The sequence below is a fragment of the Corythoichthys intestinalis genome, chromosome 17 (assembly GCF_030265065.1).
Source record: "Corythoichthys intestinalis isolate RoL2023-P3 chromosome 17, ASM3026506v1, whole genome shotgun sequence".
Classification (NCBI taxonomy): Eukaryota; Metazoa; Chordata; class Actinopteri; order Syngnathiformes; family Syngnathidae; genus Corythoichthys; species Corythoichthys intestinalis.
In genome coordinates this window covers 6,483,116-6,511,060 of record NC_080411.1, presented here as the reverse complement: position 1 = coordinate 6,511,060, position 27,945 = coordinate 6,483,116, and the positions used below count along the sequence as shown (strand labels likewise).

The window sequence follows — 27,945 nt, the reverse complement described above, 5'->3', positions numbered from 1 at the left end:
GCAGCCCAAACAGGTTGACCGATCGGCACTGTTCGAATATCGAAATGACTGGAATTTTCGCGCGACGCAGGGAATTTTTGGGATGACCCCACATTCGTTTCCGTCAGTTTTTTGAACCCCCCCCCCCCAAAAAAAAAAAAAACGCTAGTTGTCCTACAAATTTTGACCACATCACAAAATTTACACATCAAAAATTCCAGGATGGTAAGGGGTATTAAAGTTCTATAGAGAATTTGGCAAAAAGCTACGGTTCCCCCAAAATACGCCAAAAGCTTTACCAGTCATTTTGAAGGAGATAGTAGTCTAACTGCATTACGCTAACACACCTCATATAATTAATCAGGGAATAATATCGTTTCTCGTATTTAATGTTTAACTGTTTGTATTACTCTAACACACCCAATATAAAATAAATAGCACTTATTTAGTTTAAGGAAAACAAGCAGAATACAGCAGAAAAAGATACACAACGCCTTCTTATTACGGAAGCCCAATGTGTGCGTCATCAGCAAGATTGATGCACCAACTCTCGAAATCAGGTCTCCGAGATAGTCCAGAACAAATGGCGGGACGCTGTGTCCCAACACAAGGAGCACCGGAGAACTCCTGATATCCAACTGATAACACGACTGACAAGACTTCGAGAGCCCCTTTGACGCTGAGGTGGCAAAATCCACAACCCTCGTTGCCCGGACAACAGTAACTTCCGAATCCTCAAGTCTAATCCACAAACAGACAATAATCCTAAACGCACCCTTTTTCCTGCATACCGTCCGCCCTGAGAGAGCCTTTAAAAGACTGAATGTTCAACTAAGCGTTGTCATTTTTTCTCTGGATCCTTTTGTTGACTTCTGATATCGTGACCTGGGAACGAGTTCGTCTCCTCGCCTGAGTCTGTTTCGTCTTTCTGTTTGATTGCTGTCGATCTGACTAAATTGTCAACTTGTTCTTGGCGAGCCTTCTTTAAACCTTTCAAAATGGAGTCAGTAGAAAGGGTTAAGACTAATGATGTCCCGATCGATCGGCATCTCGATCGATCAGGACATCTTTAGATGATCTTTTGATCTTTTTCTTATCACCCTATGTTATTCCCAACACAGAGAAGCTATATCAATTGGTGCCACTACGCACAGTCATGGCTGCACTTCCCATCATGCATTTGGGCAGAACAGTTAAATGGCTACAGTATCATTTACTGAAAGCTCAACTAATACACTAGATGGTAATATTTAGTCACAATATACAAAGTCACATTTATCCTTTAAGAATTACAAGTCTTTCTATCCGTGGATCCCTCTCACAGAAAGAATGTTAATAATGTAAATGCCTTCTTGAGGAATTATTGTCATAATAAACAAATACAGTACTTATGTACTGTATGTTTAATGTATATATTCGTCCGAGTTTTATTCATTTTTTTCTTAATGCATTGCTAAAATGTATATGATCGGGAAAAAATATTGGGAATGCTTGGAATTGAATCGGGAGCAAAAAAAAGCAATCGGATCGGGAAATTTCGGGATTGGCAGATACTCAAACTAAAACGATCGGGATCGGATCAGAAGCAAAAAAACATGATCGGAACAACCCAAGTTAAGACTATGGTCAACGTGCAGAGTTTGCCCTTCTGGCCGGATTGCTGGGGTCCCGCCGGCCCGGGTCGTTGGAGCTGCGCCAGCGCGGGTCCGGTGGTTCAGCTGGTGCGATTCCGGCAGTCTGGCTAGAAGATCAGATTCCTTCGATTTCTAATGGCATGCCATTGACAGCCATGTACGTCCAAATTTCCCATTCATTTTCAATGGGAGAAAACAAGTCTTTGTGTTTTTTGACCATTTACCATGACAGCCCATTGACATTCAACTGGCACCCAAGTAAGTCGATGCCATTGAAGGCCATGTACATCCAAATTTCTCGTTCATTTTCAATGGCGGAAAAACCTGTTTGGTTGTGATTTTTTAACCAAAAACTTACTATTACAGTCCATTGACATTCAACTGGTGCCTATTGACAGCCATGCAATCGAAAGTGTCCCCGAAATGTCCCTAATCAACAGGAAGTGACATGATAGATCTGTATCTACCACAACAAAGCCCCATCGTAATTTCTCCAGCAATTGCAGTTTCTAGTATATTTAAGAAATATTCAACCAATCCACATCGGGCCGCAGTGGGTGCTGGATTTCTTTCCAACAAAACAGGATGACACCCTTTGCACCAATCTGGTGTCTTACAAGTGTAATCAGTTGATTGTAGTCAGGAACTGCTTGTTTTAGCAACGCCTCTTTGGTTATACGGTCTGTGCTTGATTGGTAGGAACAAAAACCAGAACTCACAATGGCCCTTACGGACAGGTTTGGACACCCCTGTATTAAACATCTACTGCATTTTAAAAACAGTTCCTCCAGTTCCCACTAAAGCGTGTCCATAGAAACTTACCTTTTGCCTTTAAAACCTGGAATGCATGTACAGTTAGCGCCCCATAGCCCATCATTGCAGCTTCCATCATTTGCACAAAGCACATCTTTACCACATTGTAGTGGAGGATAGTCCCACCTATTAGCAAAGAAAGTTCACTTAGCTTTAAAATATCTGATAATAGACTTCACTATCAGTTGACGAGGCAGCTCCTACAGACATTGCGCCACAGCTTACTGTAGGGGGCGGGCCCTGGTAGAGCATCGTGGCAGCTTTCACTGCGATAAACTCAAACACAAGCTGCGTTCTAACGCCATATTTAGGTGGAAACAGCACGAAAGTTTTAGAGCAAACAAGCAGTCAGGAGTGTCTCAAGAGTGATTTGGCCGAGGATTTAAGATAATTATATAAAATAGCACTATGCAAACGTTGTGGAAAAAAATAGCTTAACTTTAGCTTGAAATATTTACGTAAATGAATGATAACTGACCGTTTTTTTTTTGCTTTAAAACAAAAACCTAAACTCTTTTACGGTCATATATCTATAGAAATTCTGGGATTCATGCTTTTTTTTTAACAAAAACTTTCAACTTAAAAAGTTCTATGTTCTGTGAGCTGCTATGTTGGATTTTGTATCCATACACAGTAGCGTTAACATTCAAATAATCAGGAAATTTTTGGACTGTACATCAGAGGTTGCGCTAGACTTTTTCGTTGTCTGTCATTTTGACTGACAGTGTCATAAAAATCCGGTCATAATCTATTTTTACCCGTCACTTAAATTTTTAAAATGATAATAACGACATATTCACTAGTATTTAGTTTTCATTCATTTTTAATTAATATTCTGTCCGAACAAGCTTAACAGAGAATCCACACCGTGCCATCACACATCAAGCAGATGAATATGTAACTTTATCTCCGCAGTGACAGAAACAGCTGACTGTGGCCCCAGTAGGTAGGCTACGAGCCGACCTAAGCATAGCTTTAGCTTTTTTATCGACGCGACTGACAATGACATTCTCCTGTTTCAACAAGCTATCCTTTACCATCAGCCCTGTCTTTCTTATAAATCCTCTGGTTGTCCTACGTCTCTTACCGTTCTTGGGGGTAATTTAGTTAGCTTTGTGTAGCGATCGCAAATGCTACTCAGTGACAGCCAACGAACACCTGTAATTTTTTCATTGATAACATATCTTAATCCTATATTTTTTTTTTTACACTTCCCCCTTACTAAAGTTTTTTTTTTTATATATATATATAACAGAAACGGTAACAGTGGCAGTCAGATACCATTGTAATTCTTTTCAGAAGCAGTACGGCACAACGTTACGCTAAAAAAATAAGTTAAAAATATAAAAATGGCTTACCTCTTTGTCCTCTGAAAGACCATCCCAACCCAACATAATGTTTACTGCATATGAAACCTGAATGGATTCGCCGAGCTGGTGTTAAAGTCCGCGCAAGTTGATTCGGTCTTCACATTTTTTCCTCCCTAGTTTTTGGTTCCGGAAATGTATGAAGAAAACATCCTTCATGTGTCGTAATGTCTAGAGTCGTTTCTACAAGTTCCAAAAAAAGCAATGCGTGATCGGCATGTTCGTTTTTGAAAGATTACCGGAGAAAAGTAGCACTTTTTACGTTGGGTCTATGCGAGGGTGGGTCTATAACGTCCCACTCCGGCTTTACTTCCGCTTTACGATGCGACGTCACGGTCTAAAAATAGCCTGCGTGCGGTACGCCATTGCGTGCCTGCTTGTGCATAATTAAATGTCTCAAGTGGGATTGCTGCAGAGGCTGTCCTTCATCCTCCACTGCATCAGTCCCTCTTTTTTCACCTCTTTTATCAACACCATTGTCGTTTTGGGGCTTTTTGAAGAAACTTCGGACACTCAGTTGCCTTGACATTTTTCCGAGTAAGGCCATCGACGTCATGCATCAAGAGAGACAATAGCTAATTAATATGCTCACTCGCCGCCCTGTGGTCTGGGGTGTGAATTGCAACCTGTTAAAATGACGGATGGACTTCCGCTTTTTCCGTCACCGTTTTAAAAAACCGGTCAATGACGGAAAATATTCGGTTAACGTGACTACTGCTGTACATAGAAAAATGGAAATTTTGCTTTTGATGAGTAAGATTAAGATGATTCTGCATGCTTTCCTCAAGTATTAATTTTCTAATGTGGACATTGAGTGATTTATTAAAACTAGCATAACACTAGCTTAAAATTATGTTATAATATCATTATATTATTATAAATATTAGCTGTTGAAAAGGTCAAAATTGCACTAAATAACAAAGAATTGAGTCGCTATTTCGGGAAAAACCTATATGATATGTTTAATATTGCTTTTAATCCTAAAAACATAGGTGATTATCTCTGTTATAGCCATTTTAAGTTTTGTTATGCTTAAATAAAAACTAATCAGGATTTTATTAGGGAACAACTTTGATTTTTTTTTATGCCGCTGCTCACGGAGACTCATTTATGCCTAGGGGAGATGCCTGTTTTGGTTTTAGGTCGGTAGCAACTTTGGTTTTGAAAATATTTGACGTTTTTGAAAATAGGCCACATACGGAGCGGCCCCATTTTATGTCAACTGACAGTGAAGTCTATGATCTGATAAATATAGTATCTATTCTCATGTGTAAAAACAATAACCTTAAAATCTATAAACATATTATAGTACTTACTCGCATTGTGGACCACTGTAACCTTTAGGGCATATACAAGTGTAAGTGTTGGTTCCATCTTGACAGGTGCCTCCATGTTTACAAGAATGATGCTCGCACTCATCCACGTCAACATCACAGAGCTCTCCTACATATCCAGGGTGGCACAGACATTCAAAACCAGCTAAATAGTCTTTACAGTTCCCGTGAACACAAGGGTTAGAGATGCAATCATCAGTTTCTGTCTCACAAAGGTGTCCTTCCCAACCGGAGTCACACTTACACTTAAATTGATTAAAAAGATCAATGCATGTAGCTCCATTTAGACAAGGATCTGACTCACAAACGGGGCTACCGCTACAGCCCAAATGTATGTTTTGCTCTTCAAGTAAACGGAATTGAGACAGCTGTGGAGTGTTGTAGTCTTCCACAAATGGAAGATAAACTCCTCCGACCCTTACCGCACCCAAACACCCGGTGAAGCTCTCCGCTATGGTGAGCGAAGAGCTTTGACCGTTGAGAAAGTGTAAACTCCCAGTGCTCTCAGGTAGGCTCCTGGCATCAATAATTCCATCCACAGTAATTATCCAAGGAGCAGCTTTGTGGTCTTGCTTTGCCATTGATACGTTGACTCGATGCCACCGCCCATCACTCACTTTGCGCTCTCCCGTAAAGGTCAGTATCCCGGGTCTGGTTGCAATGTGGATCTCAACCCAAACTGAGGAGTCAAGCAGGCCGACTATTAGCAGGTCGGAATCCTTCGAGGCCCTTAAAAGAACCGCATTCTCAGAACGGGTCCGGAGCTCAATATATATTGAAGATACCGGTTCAGACAGGGAACCTCCAGCGCTGAACTGTATTGGATTGTTGTCGAATGTTGCATTATATAGACCTAGGGTTAAACATATGAAAACAATTATTAGTAATTATTGTTGTCATTTTAACGAGAAAATGTGTTTCTTTGCAATGATTGTATGCTTTTTAGTGATCAAAACAATATCGTTTCTAATACAGGTAGTCTCCGGGTTACGAACGTGTTCCGTTCCTACGCTGGCAACGTAACCTTGAATTTCTGCGTTAATCGGAGTTAACCCTTAAAATACCCCCAAATACAGTGAGGAAAATAAGTATTTGAACACCCTGCAATTTTGCAAGTTCTCTCACTTAGAAATAAGGGTGTAACTAGGGTTGTTCCGATCATGTTTTTTTGCTCCCGATCCGATCCCGATTGTTTTAGTTTGAGTATCTGTCGATCCCGATATTTCCCAATCCGATTGCTTTTTTTTGTTGCTCCCGATTCAATTCCAATCATTCCCGATAATTTTTCCCGATCATATACATTTTGGCAATGCATTTAGAAAAAAATGAATAAAACTCGGACGAATATATACAATCAACATACAGTACATAAGTACTGTATTTGTTTATTTTGACAATAAATCCTCAAGATGGCATTTACATTATTAACATTCTTTCTGTTAGAGGGATCCACGGATAGAAAGACTTGCAATTCTTAAAGGATAGTTGCGACTTTGTATATTGTGACTAAATATTGCCATCTAGTGTATTTGTTGAGCTTTCAGTAAATGATACTGTAGCCATTTAACTGTTCTGCCCAAATGCATGATGGGAAGTACAACCATGACTGTGCGTAGTGGTACCAATTGATACAGTGCCTTGCAAAAGTATTCGGCCACCTTGAACCTTGCAACCTTTCGCCACATTTCAGGCTTCAAACATAAAGATATAAAATTTAATTTTTTGTCAAGAATCAACAACAAGTGGGACACAATCGTGAAGTGGAACAAAATTTATTTGATAATTTAAACTTTATTAACAAATAAAAAACTGAAAAGTGGGGCGTGCAATATTATTCGACCCCCTTGCGTTAATACTTTGTAGCGCCACCTTTTGCTCCAATTACAGCTGCAAGTCGCTTGGGGTATGTTTCTATCAGTTTTGCACATCGAGAGACTGACATTCTTGCCCATTTTTCCTGGCAAAACAGCTCGAGCTCAGTGAGGTTGGATGGAGAGTGTTTGTGAACAGCAGTCTTAGGCTCTTTCCACAGATTCTCGATTGGATTCAGGTCTGGACTTTAACTTGGGCATTCTAACACCTGGATACGTTTATTTTTTAACCATTCCATTGTATATTTAGCTTTATGTTTTGGATCATTGTCCTGTTGGAAGATAAATCTCCGTCCCAGTCTCAGGTCTTGTGCAGATACCAACAGGTTTTCTTCCAGAATGTTCCTGTATTTGGCTGCATCCATCTTCCCGTCAATTTTAACCATCTTCCCTGTCCCTGCTGAAGAAAAGCAGGCCCAAACCATGATGCTGCCACCACCACCATGTTTGACAGTGGGGATGGTGTGTTCAGGGTGATGAGCTGTGTTGCTTTTACGCCAAACATATTGTTTTGCATTGTGGCCAAAAAGTTCAATTTTGGTTTCATCTGACCCGAGCACCTTCTTCCACATGTTTGGTGTGTCTCCCAGGTGGCTTGTGGCAAACTTTAAACGAGACTTTTTTATGGATATCTTTGAGAAATGGCTTTCTTCTTGCCACTCTTCCATAAAGGCCAGATTTGTGCAGTGTACGACTGATTGTTGTCCTATGGACAGACTCTCCCACCTCAGCTGTAGATCTCTGCAGTTCATCCAGAGTGATCATGGGCCTCTTGGCTGCATCTCTGATCAGTTTTCTCCTTGTTTGAGAAGAAAGTTTGGAAGGACGGCCGGGTCTTGGTAGATTTGCAGTGGTCTGATGCTCCTTCCATTTCAATATGATGGCTTGCACAGTGCTCCTTGAGATGTTTAAAGCTTGGGAAATCTTTTTGTATCTAAATCCGGCTTTAAACTTCTCCACAACAGTATCTCGGACCTGCCTGGTGTGTTCCTTGGTTTTCATAATGCTCTCTGCACTTTAAACAGAACCCTGAGACTATCACAGAGCAGGTGCATTTATACGGAGACTTGATTACACACAGGTGGATTCTATTTATCATCATCGGTCATTTAGGACAACATTGGATCATTCAGAGATCCTCACTGAACGTCTGGAGTGAGTTTGCTGCAGTGAAAGTAAAGGGGCCGAATAATATTGCACGCCCCACTTTTCAGTTTTTTATTTGTTAAAAAAAGTTTAAATTATCCAATAAATGTTGTTCCACTTCACGATTGTGTCCCACTTGTTGTTGATTCTTGACAAAAAAATTAAATTTCATATCTTTATGTTTGAAGCCTGAAATGTGGCGAAAGGTTGCAAGATTCAAGGGGGCCAAATACTTTTGCAAGGCACTGTATATCTTCTCTGCGTTGGGTGTTAAGGAAAAGATCAACCACTACCGTTCTTCCCCACATTGCTTCCCACAATATTTCTAATTGTTGAGAGAGGGATTTTAAGGCTTTAGCCAATTAAAAAGAGGCTCCAAAGACTGCCAAAATTCTCTCTACTCATTTTACGCTGCCTGTTAGCTCTTTATATAGGTAAAAGGGCGCCATTATAGATTGAACGCGACAGTGCGTGAGTGGGTCGTGCAGTGCATGCGTTAATTGCATTAAATATTTTAACGTGATTAATTTTTAAAAAATTAATTACCGCTGCTTACGCGATAAATTTGATAGCCCTACTTTAAGCCAAAACTAAAGACTCTGGATGAATGTAAGACATTTTGTCTGTAACGTTAAATACAATTAGAAAACGATTTAATTAAAAAATATATATATATCAAAAAAAGGCATGCCCGATATTTTTTTGCCGATTCCGATACTTTGAAAATGACGTGATCGAACCCGATCGATCAGGACATCTTTAGGTGTAACGGTACACAAAAATCTCGGTTCGGTACGCTCCAAATGGAGGAATAAGTCAGGACAACTACAATCAAAAGTTCAAACACTAAGCACTCCAAATGGAGGACATTATCTAGACAACTATGATTGCTATGAAACAAGGCTGACGTAAATAACGGGTAGTAAGACACTTCTGCACAAGACAAGGGAAACTCAGGCAATATATACACACACAAGGTAATGGGCAACAGGTGGAAACAATAGGCGATCAGGTGACAAAAGGAAAGGCAAGTACACAGACACGAGGAGAGTGAAGCCTTCAAAATAAAACAGGAAGCGACATGACATGACATGGACTTTTTAAAGCTGACTAACAGGTCTTTTAGGCTCACAATTCTTGCTAATAGACAGGTGTTCAAATACTTATTTGCAGCAGTATGATAAAAAATAAATTGTTTTAAAAAATCATACGCTGTGATTTCTGGATTTTTTTTAGATTGTCTCTCACAGTGGACAAGCACCTACCATGAAAATTCAAAACCCGCCCATCATTTCTAAGTGGGAGAACTTTCAAAATCGCAGGGTGTACAAATACTTATTGTCCTCACTGTACCTCCTAAATGTCAAAATAACTATCCAAAAACATGTACTATACATCATATTGACAAAATAAAGTAAAACATGCCGACAAAATAGCGGACGAGACACTGTTACGCAACTAAAAACGACTGGAGAGCAAAATGGTGGATTAAACTCCGCCATTGTAAAGTCGAAATTACGTAAGTGAGGTACGTCGTAACCTGGGTACTACCTACACCTTTTTTTCAAAGGCATTGTCATAGATATTGCAATTTCGCGACTCAGACAGAGAACAGCATATGACTTCACAAAAACTATAGCTCGACAACAATGCAAACTCTGTTTTTAGTCATGTGTAAAGCAGTAAGGATTTCCCTTGTTTATGGATGGAGCTAATCAAATTGCCTAGAAACTGTGTATTACTAGGAATGTAATTTTTAGTTATTTAAATTTGCTCAATCATCTGACAACAAAGTTATAAGATCCGTCGATACTTACATTCATATCCATCAACGAGGTCAACGCAATGGCCACCATTTAAACAAGGATCACTGACGCACCATACTCGAGTTTCACAAGTAATGCCGGTGTAGTCCACTGGGCAAGTACATGTGAAATCATTGAACATGAATGTGCATTCTCCCCCGTTTTGACAAGGGCTCATCTGTTGAGGGAAAGGAAATGCTAAAAAAAATATAATTGCACCATGCTCAAAGACACACACACACACAAACAGTCCAGTGAAAATGTTATGGAAGGACCCAGTGAACATATACAAATTTTAGCGTACAGGTAGTCACTGGCTTACGACCGAGTTCCACTCCTAGGCTGACGATGCAACCCGAATTTCCGCGTAAATCGGAATTAACCTTTGAAGTACCTCAAAATATAAAATAACTGTCCAAAAACATGTATTATACATCATATTAATGAAATCAAGTAAAAAATAAGACCCTGAGCGGCACATTGTTTTAAATCCCGTCATATTGAATGACTATTTGGGCTTTAAAAAAAAAAAAAAAAAAAAGAACCTATTCCGGCTTTACTTGCTAGTGAGTCGCTTTTCTGAAAGACAAGGGTGCAGTGGAAAGAGTACGATTTACGTAGGAAAGAGATGGGGGATATCATGGACGCTCAGGTTGCCTCTCTTAACGCGAGCCTGCACTCCGAACTCAAAAAAACAGATTGGAACTTGCAAGAGGAGTCGGCGCCGACAGCAGCATGAGAACAAAGAAGTGGGAATTCCGAAAAAGGCGCTTTGTTGGCGGTACAGGAGAGCCGGAGGTTGGGGCGGGCGTCATGACTCTCCCAAGCCAAAAAGGGCGCTTCTCGGGCAGACACATGAGAACTGGAGATTACATCAGGTGGGACCTGACAACATCAGGAACTGCAAGACGGCGGCGATGCTGCAAGGGCAGGGGGCATGGCAAGAACTAGGTACTGTTTAACTGACTAAAAAGAAAAAAACACAAGACAGAATGGCAGATGACTCTTCGGCATCGTAAAGTCGCGTCGTGTACGTCGTAACCCGGGGACTACCTGTATTTGATTGAACATTGCTGCATAACAAGTCCATAAAGTGCTGCGGAACCCATCTATAAATCAAGTTTGGTTGATTTCTGTAGCAGCAAATGATATTAATAACAACCATACGTCTACAGAAGGATCATCCAAAGCAGAGGTGTCCAAACCGGTCCTCAAGGGCTGCTATGGGCCCTGGTTTTTGTAGCTACCAATCGACCACAGACAGTTTAACCAATGAAGTTTCTCCTAAAACAAGCAGCACCTGATTGCAATCAACTGATTACACTTGTAAGACACCTGATTGGTGAAAAGGTGTTATGTTGGAACGAAATCCAGCACCCTCTGCGTCCCTATATGGACTAGTTTGGACACCCCTGATCTAAAGCAACTTGAAAAACAAAATTGTGTGCACTTTCAAATTAGAGCCAGGCGGTTTATCAAAAATGTACCGTTATTGAGATGGTTCACGATGAGCAACGTAATTTTGACCATGTCGGTAAACTAGTTTTTTTAATGAAATGAAAAAAATTAAGTCTTTTCAGCCCGCTTTGACTATGTGATGCTTGGCTATGCTCATTCCCCTTTAAGAAAGTACAGTGAGTATGCTTACGTGTGAAGTCACATGGCTAGCAGGAAATCAAACAAACAGAGCCCCGTTGCTACCAACCGTTACGCTAACGCTACTAGTGAACGTGATTAAGTCGGATAATAGTGAAACGGTTACCGGTAGCCAGGCCACTGGCATTTCGAGTATACAGTGCCTTGCAAAAGTATTCGGCCCCCTTGAATCTTGCAACCTTTCGCCACATTTCAGGCTTCAAACATAAAGATATAAAATTTAATTTTTTTGTCAAGAATCAACAACAAGTTGGACACAATCGTGAAGTGGAACAACATTTATTGGATAATTTAAACTTTTTTAACAAATAAAAAACTGAAAAGTGGGGCGTGCAATATTATTCGGGCCCTTTACTTTCAGTGCAGCAAACTCACTCCAGAAGTTCAGTGAGGATCTCTGAATGATCCAATGTTGTCCTAAATGACCGATGATGATAAATAGAATCCACCTGTGTGTAATCAAGTCTCCATGTAAATGCACCTGCTCTGTGATAGTCTCAGGGTTCTGTTTAAAGTGCAGAGAGCATTATGAAAACCAAGGAACACACCAGGCAGGTCCGAGATACTGCTGTGGAGAACTTTAAAGCCGGATTTGGATACAAAAAGATTTCCCAAGCTTTAAACATCTCAAGAAGCACTGTGCAAGCCATCGTATTGAAATGGAAGGAGCATCAGACCACTGCAAATCTACCAAGACCCGGCCGTCCTTCCAAACTTTCTTCTCAAACAAGGAGAAAACTGATCAGAGATGCAGCCAAGAGGCCCATGATCACAATGGATGAACTGCAGAGATCTACAGCTGAGGTGGGAGAGTCTGTCCATAGGACAACAATCAGTCGTACACTGCACAAATCTGGCCTTTATGGAAGAGTGGCAAGAAGAAAGCCATTTCTCAAAGCTATCCATAAAAAGTCTCGTTTAAAGTTTGCCACAAGCCACCTGGGAGACACACCAAACATGTGGAAGAAGGTGCTCTAGTCAGATGAAACCAAAATTGAACTTTTTGGCCACAATGCAAAACGATATGTTTGGCATGAAAGCAACACAGCTCATCACCCTGAACACACCATCCCCACTGTCAAACATGGTGGTGGCAGCATCATGGTTTGGGCCTGCTTTTCTTTAGCAGGGATAGGGAAGATGGTTAAAATTGACGGGAAGATGGATGCAGCCAAATACAGGAACATTCTGGACGAAAACCTGTTGGTATCTGCACAAGACCTGAGACTGGGACCGAGAGTTATCTTCCAACAGGACAATGATCCAAAACATAAAGCCAAATCTACAATGGAATGGTTAAAAAATTAACGTATCCAGGTGTTAGAATGGCCAAGTCAAAGTCCAGACCTGAATCCAATCGAGAATCTGTGGAAAGAGCTGAAGACTGCTGTTCACAAACACTCTCCATCCAACCTCACTGAGCTCGAGCTGTTTTGCAAGGAAGAATGGGCAAGAATGTCAGTCTCTCGATGTGCAAAACTGATAGAAACATACCCCAAGCAACTTGCAGCTGTAATTGGAGCAAAAGGTGGCGCTACAAAGTATTAACGCAAGGGGGCCGAATAATCTTGCATGCCCCACTTTTCAGTTTTTTATTTGTTAAAAAAGTTTAAATTATCCAATAAATTTTGTTCCACTTCACGATTGTGTCCCACTTGTTGTTGATTCTAGACAAAAAATTAAAATTTTATATCTTTATGTTTGAAGCCTGAAATGTGGCGAAAGGTTCAAGGGGGCCGAATACTTTTGCAAGGCACTGTACCTTTAGTCAACGCTCATATTGTGGTGTTGGTGCCAAGATAAGAACTCAACGTCGGTTGTCTGGAAAACTTTTGGATTTGAGAACGACAACGAACCATTGAGCCCTACATCAGTTTGACGGTCCATTTCATATATAACGTGGGAGCAGTGCAGCTGCTGTGGGAGCTGCTCGATACAGCCTATTTCTTGGACGACCACACGGGTGAAATGATCGCTGGAACCCTGAAACACGTAAAGTCGCCATCACCACCTGTGACAGAGGGTCTAACCTTGTCGAAGCGGCTGAACTTAATGAGTGGATTGGGCACGGACTGCATCTATCAATCAGTATGTCACAATATTTTTGTATCTTTGTGTGTGTGTGACTTGTCTGATAGTTTATGATGGTACAATTTTCTTTATGTGCATGCTTTAGTCCGTGTCATTACTGCTATCATAAAATCTTAACTGCTTGATTGGCATAAGAGCAGTATAGCTTAATGTGTGTGTGTGTTTGGGGGGGGGGGGGGGGGCATGTGTGCGTGCGTGTATTTCAGAAAACGCTCTGTAAAAAAAAAACTGAAACCTTGAAGTAAACACTTGAGTTGAGTGATAATGTCAAAGCAGCCAATAACAATAAGTTGTCTAATAATTTACATATATTCTAATAATTTATCCTCATTTATCGATATCCAGGTAAATCTGCTCAATTTACCGTGATAAGTACTTAAGGCCATAGCGCCCAGCCCTATTTCAAATGCAGATTGTTGCGCAAACCTAGTAAGATGGCATCCAAGTTTATAAAACTTAATGATCCATAGTAATAGTTCAACAATGGACATGAAATGTGATGTATCTTTCCTACCTTGCAAGTATTATCACTGATGCAACCTCTCTTGACATTTTCAGCCTCACTTGATAAATAGATGCCCTCGCCATCGGGGTTGTTCCTTGTATCCACTTCCAGATGTACGGAATCTAAACGAAAGTCCTGGAGGCAGCCTTTGTAGTGACCACCCCAAAGATTAGAGTCCAAATCTTCTGGTAGTCCTCCTAAGTAAGCCTGATCCCCGCTCTCAATGCTTACTTCAGGTATGGTCCCTACTCCATAACGAAGACTTGCATGTTCAAAAATAACGTGTCTTTGCTGGACTTCGACAAGCACAAATTGCTTTTCTCCTGTTGTCAAAAATATGGGAGCTGTTAAAGGGGCACTGTTGGTCCAAGAGCTGATAAAAATCCGCCCCATTTTTAGAAAAATGGAGAAATACACTTCTCCCGTGGGTTTTCTCAGCTGAAAGATCAGTCCGTCCATCTTTCTTGACCTCAAAAAGAAGGACACTTGAAAGTTCCTGCCATGGCTTTTGTCAATATCATACAAGCTGTAACTCAGACTTTCTTCGTGGCTGTATGTCCAGGACTGGAATTCTGTCAGGGGAGTAAGTGCAGTTCAGATGGTTCAATTAAGACAACAGTATCAACTAGTTGACACATCAATTTTACCCGTCCACTGTTATAACTTGAGGTGGCTCAAATGTCAATCAAATTTTACACAATACTGTAATTTCCGGACTATAAGCCGCTAGTCCCCCCCCCCATTTTGAATCCTTCGGCATAGACTTCATCATGATATTGACGGGACACGGGGCGCGGGGCCGATTCATAGGGGGCCTGCATTGTTAGCGTGGCTGTCAAAGCTGACCGAGTGGAATTACAGACAAAGAGCTTTTTTCGTTGAAAATACTTATGAATAAATGTTTAAATCCCTGAATTCTTTATAGATATGGACGTAAAACAGTCTCGATTCTTGGTTAAAAGCAAAAAAAATGTGCATTAGCATTTATTTTACATGAATATGTCGAAGTACGATGCAAGTCTGTCAGTTAATGTGGCGGCCGCCAAAATGTGAACAGATCTTTTCTGGTGAAAATTCTTGTAAAAAAAAAAATATATATATATATATATATATATATAAAAAATAAAAAAAATAAAAACGCGCAGTTCGCAAAATCCATTTTGCCACATGGCAAAAAATTCCAAGTGGCAAAATCAATGTTGCCACATGGCCCAAAAAAATGCCACATGGAAAAAAAAAAAACAAAAAAAAGCCACCTGGCAAAATCCATTTTGCCACGTGGCAAAAAAATAAAACATAGCAAAAAAAAAAAAAAAAAAAAAAAAAGCCACATGGCAAAATCTATTTTGCCACATGGCGAAAACAAATGCCACATGGCAAAATCCATTTAGCCACATGGCAAATACCAAATTTCGTTGCCGGCCCTGCTGATTTTTATTTTGTCCAGTTAGAAACTGGATGGTTCATTTGTAGGCAAAAAAATGCAACATGGCAAAATTAATTTTTCCACAGGGCAAAAAATTGCCACAGAGCAAAGAAAAACTGCCACATGGCAAAATCCATTTTGCCACATGGCAAAAAAAATTCCAAATGGCAAAATCAATGTTGCCACATGGCTGGAAAAATACCACATGGCAAAAAAAAACAAAGCCACACGGCAAAATCAATTTTGCCACGTTGCAAAAAAATGCAACACATAAAAAAAAGAAAAAAAAAAGCCACATGGCAAAATCAATTTTGCCACATGGCAAAAAAAAGCCACATGGCAAAATCAATTTTGCCACATGGCAAAAACAAATGCCACATGGCAAAATCAATTTTGCCACATGGCAAAAAAATGCCACATTGCAAAATAAAAGCCACATGGCAAAATTAATTTCTCCACATAGCAAAGAAAAACTGCCAAATGGCAAAATCCAATTTGCCAAATGGCAAAAAAAAAAAAAAATACCGCATGGCAAAATCAATGTTTCCACATGGCAAAATCCATTTTGCCACATGGCTAAAAAAAATTTTTAAAAATGCCACAACGCAAAAACAAATGCCACATGGCAAAATCAATTTTTCGTACATGGCAAAAAAAAATGCCACTTGGCAAAATTCATTTTGCCACATGGGAAATACCAAATTTCGTTGCCGGCCCTGCTGATTTTTATTTTGTCCAGTTAGAAACTGAAACCATATCAGATATGGACAGCTCAGGTGGGTTTTGACTGTCCATGACGTCACTCTACGCTTCATTGCCACAACAACCTGTCAGTTAGTTAAATAATGTGGCTCAGTCTGAACAAGCCCAGATCTGCTTTGTACGGCCTATTTGCAATCGCGCTTTCGGAATTGGGGATCATGTTGTGGCAGTTAGCATTCGTGCTTTTTCTCTTTTACGAAGTGTTTGCAATTGGCGTCCGTGCCTTTTTCTATTTGCAAAGCGTTTGGACTTTGCATTTCGCCTACACCTCTCGACCAACGTAGCTTCAGTACTTGCTAAAAAATAGTGTGAAGAGTCAGCCCTCTCCGATTGGAATCAGATACGCCTGCAGTCTGAACGCAGCCGTATTTGCGAAAAGGTGCTTACCTTCATTGCATTGTGTACCGTTGAAGGGCCGATGGCAGTCACAATGGTAGTTGGTCCATAGGTCCACACAGTGTCCATGCCCATAGCAAGGGTCAGGTTTACACCACTCAGTCTTAATACATCCAACATGTTGTTCTTGCTCCCCTAGAAATGATTGTGGGAGGATAGGTTGGGCATCTATCATTATGTCTTCCATGCATCCAATAAAGTTTGCCTCGCTTAAAGAGTTCTGTAGCATCTCTTCTGGTGCTCCACCTATATATACATGAGAAAGGGTATCCAAAGTCTTGAAAGGTGATTCCACTCTGCAACCATCCATCTTGCAGCCAGGTCCTTTCATTTTCAAACGTATGCCTGTGTGATCCTCCAGCACATGCGCATCTCTCCAATATCCATCATTAACAGCAATTGGAAAAGTCAGATTCAGTTCAGATGGATTAGAAAATGCTTTCGCATGAAGCAAACCATCGACGATCTCTATGAGGATATAGTTGTCTGCATCTCCTCTGTAAATGAGTAACATATTGGATAATGTTGTCCGGAAGCGGAACTGTAAGGCAAAACTGTTATAATCATTGTCTGGAGTCTCAATTTGGATCTTGTCTGGAGAAATATTAACCGGAAAGAATCCTGGAGGAGAAAAAGAGAACGTTGTCTGTATAGAGCACTGCTCATCGTAGAACCCATGAGCGCACAAACAAGTGTGGCCATGTTCAACTCCGTCAAACCATGGCTGACAAGTGGCTCCATTTTGACACTGGTGGTGGATACAGCCATAAAGCTTTACGCTACAGTCATTGCCTCCCCATGGCAGCTGACCAACATCGGCATCCGGGCAATGGCAGATGTAGGAAGCAGTGGCGTCTTCACACCAGCCATCGTTCTGGCAGGGTTGGCTTTCACATTCATCAACATTCAATTCACAAAGAAAACCTGAGGGAAGACGTAAATATGAGTTAGATCAAAGACAATGTGAAATACTTTAAAAGTTTCAGCATGGCGGAGTAAGTCAAGCACTTTGTGGTGTTTACCAGCAAAGATTGCGCTTAAGAATTATACATGCTCATTAAGTGTGTAACGGTATTTGTATTGTATTTGTGCATGCAGTCAGATGGCAGAGTTAGACCTCCTTTACTCCAGGGGGCGATAGAGGTAATGCACTTAAACCAGTTTTTGTCAACCGGTGTGCCCCGAGAAATTATCCAATATCAGCAATTTTGTTTGTTTTTTTACATAGGTTGCGAAGGTTGCGGACGTTTGCAGATGAGCGAGGTATTGCTGGTGTCGCGTTCAAGAACTGCTCAGATTTCTAGCCATCCGTCACCTTGCTGTCCGCGACAATGTGGACCCCAGCACGTCTGTTGTACATCATTTGATTCGACTCGTCAAATGTCGATATGGACGAAAGTGTCCGTTCCATTTTATCCATATGTGAGGACCGTCAATCCTCCCCCTGTTTTTTATTTCAACATATTATCGAGGACAGCAAGGCGGCTGATGGCTAGAAATCCGAGCAGTTCTTGAACGCGACACGAGGCGCTATCCAACAGCGCGATGGTGCCAACCAAGGTTAAACCATAGACTTCATAATTATTGATGGGCGCGGGGCCGATTAATAGGGGCGCTGCATCGTTGGCGTAGCCGTCAAAGCTGACCGAGTGGAATCACAGGGAATCACAGACAAAGAACTTTTTCCATTGAAAATTCTTGTGATTAAGTGCTTAAATCCCCAAATTCTTTACAGACATGGACATAAAACAGTATCGATTCTTGGTTAAAAGCAAAAAACAATGCCATTTATTTTACATAAATATTGCAAACTATGAGGCCAGTCTGTAAGGAAATTAGCACCTGCCATATGTAAACAAAGAGCTTTTTCCATTGAAAATTCTTGTGAATAAATGCTTAAATCCCTGAATTCTTCATAGATATGGACGTCAAACAGTTTCTATTGTTGGTTAAAAGGGAAAAAAAAACGTGCAGGTAGCATTTATTTTACATAAATATTGCAAACTATTAGGCTAGTCTGTAAGGAAATTAGCAGCTGCCGTATGTACACAAAGAGCTTTTTCCGTTGAAAATTCTTGTGACTAAATGCTAAAATCCCAAAATTCTTTATAGATATGAACGTAAAACAGTCTTGATTCTTGGTTAAAAGCACAAAAAAAAAAAAAAAGTGCAGTTAGCATTTATTTTATTGCAAACTATGATGCTAGCCAGTAAGCAAATATAGCGGCCGTCATATGCTTTTTCCGCTGAAAATTCTTATGAATAAATGCCTAAATCCCTGAATTCTTTATAGATATTAACATAAAACAGTCTCGAAGTCTTGGTTCAAAGCAAAAAAACAAAACAAAAAAACGTGCAGTTAGCATTTATTTGATTGCGAACTGTGATGCTAGTCAGTAAGCAAATGTAGCGGCCGCCATATGAAAACAAATCTTTTTCCGTTGAAAATTCTTGTGAATAAATGCTTAAACCCCTGAATTTTTTTATAGATATGGACGTAAAACAGTCTCGATTCTTGGTTAAAAGCAAAAAAACATGCAGTTAGCATTTATTTTACGTAAAAATTGCGAACTATGATGTTCGTCAGTAAGCAAATGTAGTGGCCGCCATATGAAAACAAAGATTTCCCGTTGAAAATTCTTGTGAATAAATGCTCAAATCCTTGAATTCTTTCTAGCTATGGACGTAAACAGTCTCGATTATTGGTTGGAAGCAAAAAAACAGTGCAGTTAGCATTTATTTTATTACAAACTATGATGCTAGTCAGTAAGCAAATGTAGCAGCCGCCATATCAAAACAAAGCTTTCTTCCGTTGAAAATTCTTGTGAATAAATGCTTAAATCCTTGAATTATTTATAGATATGGACGTAAAACAGTCTCAATTCTTGGTTAAAAGCAAAAAAAACCCAAAACGTGCAGTTAGCATTTATTTTACGTAAATATTGCAAATTAAATATTGCAAACTATGGCGCCAATGCCATAGCAGCTCATTTCTCCCATTGATTTTTTTACCACAATATTTGAAAATGCATGCATGGTACGAAAAATAAAATAATTACCTACAATCCTCAAACAAATCACTCCTGAGACAGTCCTTCCTGTTTGTGTGCGGTACAGCTTTCGTACTTTTTCAACCTAAATCCGGTGTTAGATTGCTGCGTGCGTGTGTTTGAGAATAACTCCTCTTGATGCTGGATGTGGGCAGGCCCCCTACTTGAAGGCGTGGCACAGTGTGTGACTGATGTAACCTGTCAATAATTATGAAGTCTATGCTTAAACGTCATCAAGTTTCACACGGAGTATAAATTTTGAGAAATTATTATATAATTAAGTATTTTGTACAGAAAGTAATTTTGGAACATTTTTGGTTTGTGGTGTGCCGCAAGATTTTTTTTCTAATGTAAAAACGTGCCATGACTCAAAAAAGGTTGAAAAACACTGGCCTAAACCAACAACCAACATTTCTGTAGATACAGATAAGCTTGCAACAATTCAATGTTGAATCATTTCAAGTTAAAAGTAAAAAAAAGTGTCACCTGAAAATCCAGCAGGGCAAGTACAAATGTAACCATTGCGTTGATCCTCACAAGTAGCTCCATTTTGGCAGGGTTCAGAATCACACTCATCAATGTCAATAGTACAATTCTCTCCTGTAATCAAAAGTTACATGTATATTGAATATTTAACATTGAAAGGAGGACTGTTTTCTTGCCAATTGTCTACCTGCAAAACCTGACTGACACTGACAAATATATCCAGCAGCGTCTGCATATCTTAGCTCCCAGTCTAGCACCCAGTGATTCAGATTTGAACGTTCGAAACATTCCCCATCATTGTCACAGGGGTTTTCAGCACACTCATCGATGTCAATCTCACAGTTTGCGCCTTTATAACCTGGAACGAAAAAAACAAACAAAACAAAAATAAGTTGTCAAAAACAAAACAAAAATAAGTTGTCTACTCATGCTGCTCGACTATTACCACAACTTTTAGTTTAATTTTTAGAAGCCTCCTCTAGTACCATGCACACTTTTTGTCCTTTCATGGGTCTATTTGACTTCTAGTTGAAGTCACAGATGATACCAGATAAACACGTTTTGGCAAATAAAACACTTTTTGTTTGCCTTGTTGGCAGGGTAGTACTTAATTTGTAAATCATAAGTTAGCTGAATGCCAAGTACATACAGTGCCCTTCATAATTATAGGCACCCCTGAAAAAGATGTGTTTTTTTAGCTTCAAATATTTTTTTAGAATTAAAATAATATGGGACCTTAATGGAAAAAAAAGAGAAAAATCCAACCTTCAATACAAGTGCATTCATTCAGTGGGGAAAAAATCCCATATAAAGAAAAAATTATTTTACATCAAATAATGTGTGTCACAATTATTAGCATCTCTGGTGGTAATACTTTGTACAACCCCCTTTTGAGATGGCCATGGGAGGAGCTTGATTTTGTGTCTGGTGAACCATTTCTGTGTAGATTTGGCCATATGTCTAGGGTCATTGTCTTGCTGAAAGACCCAGTGACGACCCATCTTCAGCTTTCGGGCAGAGGGCAACAGATTTTGATTTAAAATGTCCTGGTATTTCAAAGCATTCATGATGCCATGCACCCTAACAAGGTCCCCGGGGCCTTTGGAAGCGAAATGGCCCCACAGCATCACTGACCCACCCCCATACTTCACAGTGGGTATGAGGTGCTTTTCAGCATGCGCATCTTTCGTGGCAAGCCAGACCCACTTAGAGTGTTTGTTGCCAAAAAGCTCAATCTTGGTCTCATCTGACCAAAGCACACGGTCCCAGTTGAAGCCGTGGACCGTGTGTATTTTTGTGTGGGACCAAGATTGAGTTTGTATTCAGTTTTATTGACTGGGTGGGTAAACAGCCCTCTAGTGGCAACAGTGGGTATGAAATAACTCATTAAACATGGCTGAATCCAGCTGCTCCCTGTTAAGACCAACTTAAGCTAAGTTTTTGTTTGAGCTAATATGTTTTTTAATGCATTCATAAATTATATTATTTTAAATTATATTGTTTTGCTGTTTAACATTGAAATGAATGAAACGTGTCACAGCTGGAATCGCTTTTAAGGCTTGATATCAGCTATCACAGTGATTATTCCTGGTCATCAATGCTGAAAATGATGAACATTATTGTTCTCTTATTAAAATTTGCTATATTTTCTTAAATTTAAAGTCATCCACAGCTAATTTCCAGAGCATAAAGGAACAGTAGACAAAAAAAAAAAAAAACTCAGATGCATATGCACAGTAAGGCATAGTGGCACTGTGGATTAGTTTATTATTACATAAATGTTTGGTATTTGACATTCAGTTCAGGTACCTGGCCAGCAGAGACAAGTATAACGTTTCACTCCCTCCAGGCACGTGGCATCATGTTGGCAAGGATGAGACACACACTCAGCGATGTCCACGTCACAGTGGTCGCCTTCAAATCCAGTGTCAGTGCAGTCACATTCATAACTGAAAAAAAAAAGATCAAACATTTTTAATTGTTGATATTTTTATGACCACAATAACATTAACTATAAAAGGGTGATCAAACACATTTAGCCAAATATTAGATTTGGCACTGTTAGCACTCGGAGATCAGTGTGATAAAATACAATTTAAAGTATATATTCATTTTTACTACAAAACAGGCAGGTCAGACCATTTGACATGAAAAAGTATCTGAACCTTTTTGAATTTCTTATATTTCTTCATAAAATCCCCATCAAATGTGACCTATCTTTGTCAAAATCACAGAGATGGAAAAACTGTCTGCTTTAATTAAAACCACCCAAAAATTTATAGTTTTTTTTTTTTAAAGGAGGATAGTATGCAAATAATGACAGAAGGGGGAAAAAATAAGTAAGTGAACCATCACATTTCAAATTTTGTGGCCCCCCTTTGGGAGAAATAACTTTAATCTCTAAATTTAATCTTTTTTTCCCATTCTCTTTTGTGTTTTTTCATTGCAAGCAAAATAAATTAAGATAATACTACCAAAGCATTTGTAACTGGGTCTTTTTCAAAGACCCAGATAGAGTTATTCTGTTTATTTTAAAAATGGGATTTCTTCGGCGCAGCGTGCAGCCCGAACCGTTTGACCGATCGGCACCATTCAATATCGAAACAACCGGAATTTTCACACGACGCAGGGAAAAAAAATAAACTAATTTTCAGAATGTATCTAGTCCTACAATTTTTGACCAAATAACATAATTTGGACATTAAAAATTCCGGGATAATGAGGGGCATAAAAGTCATATACAGAATTTGAAAAAAAATTTACGGTTCTCCGGAAATTTGCCAAAAACTTCCTCATTTGTTTTTAATGGGATGCAACGTTGGTTCAAATTTCCTATTCACTTCCATTAGAATTTCGCATTGAATTTACAGTGCATTGATGCCATTGACGGCCATGTATATCAATTCTATTCATGCCAATGTACTTGGAGTCCATTGACACATATGGATGTCGATGCCATTGACGGCCATGGATGTCCAAATTTCCCATTCATTTTCAATGGCATTTATTTTGTTTAATGCCATTGACGGCCATGTTTGTTGATTCTATTGATGCCAATGTACTTGGATTCCATTGACGCAAATGTAAGTCAACGTCATTGACGGCCATGGACGGCCAAATTATGACCAGGCCACACCGCCCCATATGTTCCCAAATGACCTGATATGACCAGGCCACCCCCCCCCAAATGTCCCCAAATGACCTGAGGTGACCAGGCCACGCCCCCTAAATGTCCCCAAATCACATATGACCAGGCCACGCCCCCCAAAAGTCCACAAATGACCTGATATGACCATGCCACGCCCCCCAAATGTCACAAAATGACCTGATATGACCAGGATGTGTCCCTCCAAATGTCCCCAAATCAACAGGAAGTGAACTGATAGTGTCCCCAAAATGTCCCCAAACCAACCAGGGCGGGGCTAAGATCCATGTCTCCAGCAAAGACTCAGAATAATTTCTCCAGAAATTGCAGTTTCTAGTTGTAATCATTTTTTTGAGAAAATGAGCACCATCTGACAGAATTGCAGGGGTGCCAATACTTTTGGCCAGCACTGTAGTTTAAGGGCTCCGGAGTGGCTATGCTAGCGCAAGTAACTGGTGGTTGAAAACTCAATCCACTAATTAAACCCCCGCTGACTCAAAATTGGTAAAAAGTAACCAATGAATTAATGAATCTTAATGTAACTTGGTTACTTCGATAATAGAGCAATCAGTAAAGGAACTAGATTATTTTTGAGGGCGTAATCAGTAATTAATTGACTTTTACAAGTAATCTGTGACAACACTGGTGATGTGAATAAGAATAAAATCCCGTTAAACATGAATGGAGTATCACGGAAAAAGCAAAGATAGTGGTGGGCAGATTCAAATTGAAGTGCTCCAAATTCAAAGGGAATCAAAGTTGAAGTGCCCCCAAATTTAACAAAAAGTGCTCCCAAAATCAAAATGAAGTGCTCAAAATATAATTGGTGTTTCCCAAAATGAAAGCAAGATCCTAAAATTCAACAGAAATAGCCTAAAATAAGCTGGCAGTGCCCCAAAAGCGATCATAAACTCCACAGGAAAGGTGCCTGAATCAAAAGAGAATGGCCCTAGACAAGCAGGAAGTGCTCCAAAATGTTGTCCAAATTCACAAAGGAACTGCCCCATAATAAGCAGGAAATGCCCTGAACTCAAAAGGGCAAAGTGAACAGAAAAGGCTTCAGAATGAACAGCAAGTGACACCAAAGGTACCCCTCCAACTTCCAAAAGTCAGCACTGCCCTTCAAAATGTATGCAGTATTTATTATTATTAGTACGGGTGATACAGCACGTCTGCTTTGTATTTCACCAAACTACCAATCTGTACAACCACAATAAAAAGAAACCATTATATGAGACCAGTTACACCCTCTCACCATGGAAACTAAATCATTTATACATGATTGTAACTCACTCCGTTGTTGATATTTCGGACTATTTAAGCTGCCTTCCACTCCACAGGTCACACACAGAGGTGCGACAAATTAAAAAAACGTGTGGCATTTGCCAAGGCCCACAGCTTGTCAAAAGTATGGAGGCTGGAAAAGTGGCAAAAGATGGATTTTTTCAGATGAATCTTCCATTGAATTAAACCACAGTCGCCGCAAATATTGCAGAAGACCTACTGGAACCCGGATGGATCCGAGATTCACTCAGAAAACAGTGACGTTTGGTGGTGGCAAAATCATGGTCTGGTGTTACATCCAGTATGGGGGTGTGCGAGAGATCTGCAGGGTGGAAGGCAACATAAATAGTCTGAAATATCAACAAATCTTAGCTGCCTCTTACATTCCTAATCATAAAAAGGGACAAATTCTGCAGCAGGATGGTGCTCCATCCAGAGGTTGCGCTAGACTTTTTCGTTGTCTGTCATTTTGACTGACAGGGTCATAAAAATCCGGTCATAATCTATTTTTACCCGTCACTTAAATTTTTAAAATGATGATAATGACATTGTGGTGACCCTTTGTTTGGCATTTGGCTACGACACAGTCACGTGACAGAGACACTCAACTCATTTGCTCCCGGAAATGTATAAATACGTTCTATTTTTAAATGCTTCACTGTCCCAAAAACGTATTTATACGTCTTTTGCGTTTTTTTTTTTTTTTTATATAAGAAGCATATATATACCTTCCACTGTATCTGAAAAACAAAGAACAACACTCCAAGCCCATTTTAAAGCAATAAAACTGGCCACTGGAGGGCAGTAGCGCACTTTGCAAGACCAGGCAACCCGATTCAACAGCAGTGAACGGCCAGGCAGCAAGGTCGGAGCGCTGGCGGCACGATGCCAGGCGGCGCTCCGACCGAACAAAACAACGAGAGGACGCCTGAAAGGCCAGGCGTTGGACGACTACGCAAAACGAATAAGACCCTCAGTAAAGTGGCTCGCCAAGCAGACCCCGCAGAAACGCAAAAATAATCCATCTTTGTGAGACAGACAACGATGAGGGAAAAGTTTACACGGCTGACGTGGCGACAACGGCGTCATCTCGGCGACAAACCGTCATCAGCAATTTATTCTAGTAACTAGTAACTGAACGGAGTCTTACACCTTCCTCCTGGTGCCCATGGACTTGACTTGCGTGCCCGCTTGTGCAGTCCCTGTTTTTTCACCTCTTTTATCAACACCATCGTCGTTTTGGGGCTTTTTGAAGAAACTTTGGACACTCAGTTGCCTTGACATTTTTCAGAGTAAGGCCAACGACGTCATGCATCAAGAGAGACAATAGCTAATTAATATGCTCACTCGCCACCCTGTGGTCTGGGGTGTGAATTGCAACCTGTCACAGTGACAGCTGGACTTCAGTTTTTTCCGTCACCGTTTTAAAAAATCAGTCAATGACGGAAAATATTCGGTTAACGCGACCCCTGGCTCCATTGCATATTTCAATCTCTACCTCAAAGTTCCTCAAGGCAAAGAAGATCAAGATCCTCCAGCAATGGCCAGCCCAGTCACTAGACATGAACATCATTGAGCATGTCTGGGGTAGGATGAAAGAGGAAGCATGGAAGACGAAACCCAAGAATGTTGATGAACCCTGGGAGGCATGCAAGATTCCTTTCTTTGATGTTCCTGATGACTTCATCAATGAATTGTATGAATCCTTGCCGAACCACATGGATGCAGTCTTTCAAGCCCATGGAAGTCATACAAAATATTAAATTTGGATCTCACAGCACCACTACTTAATTCACTTATTTTATGTAACATATTTTTGTATTCGAAGTACATTTCTTTGTTCAATTTTCACACTACTTTCTGTAGGCGACAAAACTTTTGTCTTGCCAAAATTTGACCTTTATGTCTTCATTAAATGATGAATCTTTTTTCAGTGAAACAAATATATTTTTGTACATTCAAGAGAAAGTAGCCTGTGTCAGGCTACTTTCTCTTTACTTGCTAATTCAGCCATTAGCTGAGGAGGGGGTTGGGCGAAACCTTCCTGAGTCAGGCTACTTTCAGACACTGTTACTTCTTACGTGACACTAAACTGCTAAACTTCTGAGGATATTTTAATAATAGTATTTTAATAATTCTAATTTATTCGGATGCATTTGTTTGAATTCCCCCAACATGTTAAAAAACATTTTTGAAAAGATCACACATACATTGATATACATAGATATTTAGAAATACTACAACTAAGCACGACATGCAACAGTGTTAACAAGAAAAGCACCTCACATGAAATTGCTAGAAAAAAAATAAGCAAGATTATTAAATACCACTCTTGGTTCAGAAACAAACTATCATTCAGGTTTCATACAATGGTGTAAATATCAAATTTAATTTGAAACCAAATTGAATTAAACTGAACTAGTGCTACACATCTACGTGCATGTGTTTTGGACCCTTCCGTTAGTTACAAGTGTTTGTTTTGTTTGCTGTGCTTAAATTAAATGAAACAAGCTTGATACATCCAAATAATATTCTAACAGCTGATGACCAGTATTATCTACTCTCAATGTGTTTTCTTCAGTCAGAAAAGTAATAGCTAAAAAAGATTAATCACGATAAAAAGTGCACTAATTAGGGGTGTAATAAATAAAAAATCAACACCACAAATTGTAATGTTTGTTCATTGTGTTTCTTCATTTGTAATGTTTGTTTTGTTTTTCAGTTTTGCTAAACACACAAGTGCACTTTTTATCGTCGCTTTTTGGTTACGTAACAACTGGCCGAACGGACTTATGACCAGTGTTGTTAATCTTACTGAAAAAAAGTAATTAATTATAGTTACAAATTACTTCTCCCAAAAAGTAATTGCGTTAGTAACTCAATTACCTTAATGTAAGAGTAATTAGTTACTTGGCAAAGTAATTGGTGATAATTACTTTTTTTTTTTTTCCTCAAAAAAAAAAAAAAAAAAAAAAAAAACATTGGCCACACTATGTGAAGTTTTTTGTGAAGGTTTTTGGTACAATTGGCCCGAGCCCAATTCTTTACCCTAATTTACCCTTTACCCTGAATTAACTGTTAAAAGTTGTTAAAATTGCTCCCATTATTGCATTAGTTCCCTTCTCTCTACTTTCGACGTATGAAAATTTTAAAACTGTTTCATCATTTAAAGATAGATTCAAGTCAAGATTTTGC

At 39.7% G+C, this 27,945-nt stretch overlaps 1 protein-coding gene across 2 annotated transcripts in view; it reads right to left on the bottom strand.

The window, feature by feature from the left end:
- crb2a (crumbs cell polarity complex component 2a) overlaps positions 1-27,945 on the bottom strand; it is a 41,769-nt gene that overhangs the window by 2,324 nt on the left and 11,500 nt on the right. Inside the window, exons 4-11 of one of the 2 annotated variants that reach the window (XM_057818136.1) lie at positions 22,131-22,270; positions 20,509-20,679; positions 20,322-20,435; positions 16,777-17,709; positions 14,211-14,773; positions 9,962-10,127; positions 5,110-5,980; positions 2,436-2,552 (exon numbers count right to left, since the gene is read on the bottom strand). In XM_057818136.1, the coding sequence (XP_057674119.1) occupies positions 2,436-2,552; positions 5,110-5,980; positions 9,962-10,127; positions 14,211-14,773; positions 16,777-17,709; positions 20,322-20,435; positions 20,509-20,679; positions 22,131-22,270 (3,075 nt within the window). The remainder of the gene's footprint in view (positions 1-2,435; positions 2,553-5,109; positions 5,981-9,961; positions 10,128-14,210; positions 14,774-16,776; positions 17,710-20,321; positions 20,436-20,508; positions 20,680-22,130; positions 22,271-27,945) is intronic. The other variant, XM_057818137.1, reaches the window with a different exon arrangement.